Here is a 2,146-nt window from a genome sequence, read left to right as displayed (position 1 = left end):
TCAAGCTTAAATGATAGACTTTGAAGGACTCTTGCTGTCTGATTGTCTAGACCAGGGAGTGGCAAGTTATTGCCTCCTGCACCGTGAGAGAATAAACTTGAGTTGCTTTAAGGGAAGGGCGAATTTGAGTTTTCACCTATATTTGCGTGATCTGGGAGCTAAGAATGTGATTGTACTTTTGAATAATTATATAAGTATCCACATAATGTTCTTAATTTTGCCTCTTGTTTGCAAAGCCTAATGTATAGGGGTGGACAAAAGTAGATTTACAGTTATAATAAAAATAGAGTATACAATAATTAATAAGTATAATACAAGAGTAAACTGTTTTATATACTCACAACTGTAAACCCACTTTTGTTCACCCCCGTATTTACTAACCATAAAAATCTGGAAACCCCTGTAATAATCACATCCTACACAGGAAGTTGAAGTACAAATTCTTTTTTTTTTAAAGTCAATAGCTTTATTTTTCTTTAATATATAGTTAGAAAATAGGTCTGAGAAGAGGTTCCATGAAATAGACCAGAGAATGATATATAATACAAAGTCAGGAATTCCATACGAGCACGACGAAGTGCACAGACGCAGCGCTCTTCCTTGAGGACCCCGGCAGCCTAGGACCGTCCCATCAGAGGTGAGGTGAGCTCCTGGACGGCTTTTGAGTTCAGCTGAGGAATGGTGCTGCTCTTCAGGAGTTTGCTGCTTGCATACTTATTCTTGATGGCGATGAATTTCGTTAGGTTTTCATTTACTTTCACTACATTTTTGGCCATGTGCTGCATGACTTCCAATACCTCGTTCTCTGTGTATCCAGTATAATATTGCTGCTTTAAGTTCTGTAACCATTTTCCTTGGCCTAGAACCTTCTGGGACAGGCAGGAGGCAGCTGCTGCCACCTTGGAAGGGTGATAATGCACCATGTCGTAGTCAATGAGAGTCAGCTCCATCAACTATTTGTCTGAAGTGTGCTGTTCAACATCAACCTCCCCAGCTTTTGATGCCCGCCTTAAGAAATGTAGTGGCAAAGGCCGACCCAACTCAAATTTCAGTTCTTTCAAAATTAGAGCTTCCATTTCTCGGATCTGGGCACTGGTATACGTGTTATCTGTGATATAAATGAAGTCTTCAATATTTGGAGAAAACATCTCCTCATACTTGGAAGCCAAGAGCAAAGCTGTAATCCCAACCAGCTGAAGCTTCTTACGAGAGACTGGCTGACCCTGTAAAAATCGATCCATAACGGCGATGCACATGTACAAGGTTTCCTGTAAGAGCCTAAACTTGGAGTGGACTTGCACCAGCCAGTCCACCAGAATGGCACGCATACGTCCATTTATATCGCTTCCATCTAAGAAATGTGGATTTATGGACTGCAGAACCTCCAGCTGCCTTAGATACTGGTAGATATCCTTAACGTAGTCACTGTAGAGCTGAGGGTTCTCCCAATCTTCAGTATCAATATCTTCAATTTTGCACAGCAAGGCATCAGAGAAAGCTTGACAGAGGCTCTCTTCCTTCATGGAGATATCATCGGGTGTGGGAGAAGGGCCCTTTGGAGCCAACATTTTCATCTGTACTGGTTTCACAGAAGCAACAGGTTTCAGCTGTTGTTGTTTTGGTGGGCTGAACAGGTACTTTGGTGTTTGGAGCTTTCTTAGCTGCTTGTGTGGCTCTGGTTGTGACTCTATTTCCAATTTCTTCTAAAACTGCTCGACGGAGCGTCACATGACTCTTCGTTTTAGAATTAGCTCCTGTGTCAATATTCTCTAAATCAGTGGACACTGTCGGGCGTCGGAGCAGCGCCATGAGGGACGGGGCAGGCAAGAGTGCCAGCCCAGCCCAGGGGGAGACGTGGACTGAGAGGGAGGGCACAAGGGTCCGTGGCGACGTTAGGTCGGTGCTCCGAGCCCTCACAGCTGGGAATCTTCGCGTGTCGTTTAGTTTCAAGATTCCTGAAGTACAAATTCTTGAGATGACCTTTAGTTACCAAACAGAGGTTCTACTCCACCCTTCACTTCAAGATGGATGACTAGCTTATATTTTCCCTAAGTTAATTGTTCCCTTTGCTTTTTTATTAATGCTTTAAATAGCTTTAAATTGTTATTTTATTAGAAGAATGACAGTCATTTTTATCAATAGTTAT

The 2,146-nt window shown here is 42.5% G+C and overlaps 1 protein-coding gene across 1 annotated transcript; it reads right to left on the bottom strand.

The window, feature by feature from the left end:
• Nucleotides 1–617: 617 nt before the first annotated feature.
• Nucleotides 618–1,809, bottom strand: LOC129083911 (G2/mitotic-specific cyclin-B2-like). The gene is given in 2 exon segments (XM_054589976.1): nucleotides 618–1,611; nucleotides 1,613–1,809. Coding segments are annotated over 2 exon segments (1,191 nt in total).
• Nucleotides 1,810–2,146: the final 337 nt, after the last annotated feature.

The sequence above is a fragment of the Pteronotus mesoamericanus genome, unplaced genomic scaffold, assembly GCF_021234165.1.
Source record: "Pteronotus mesoamericanus isolate MK-2021 breed Mesoamerican mustached bat unplaced genomic scaffold, CSHL_Meso_final contig_130, whole genome shotgun sequence".
NCBI classification, from domain to species: domain Eukaryota; kingdom Metazoa; phylum Chordata; class Mammalia; order Chiroptera; family Mormoopidae; genus Pteronotus; species Pteronotus mesoamericanus.
This window is presented reverse-complemented; position numbering and strand designations above follow the sequence as displayed.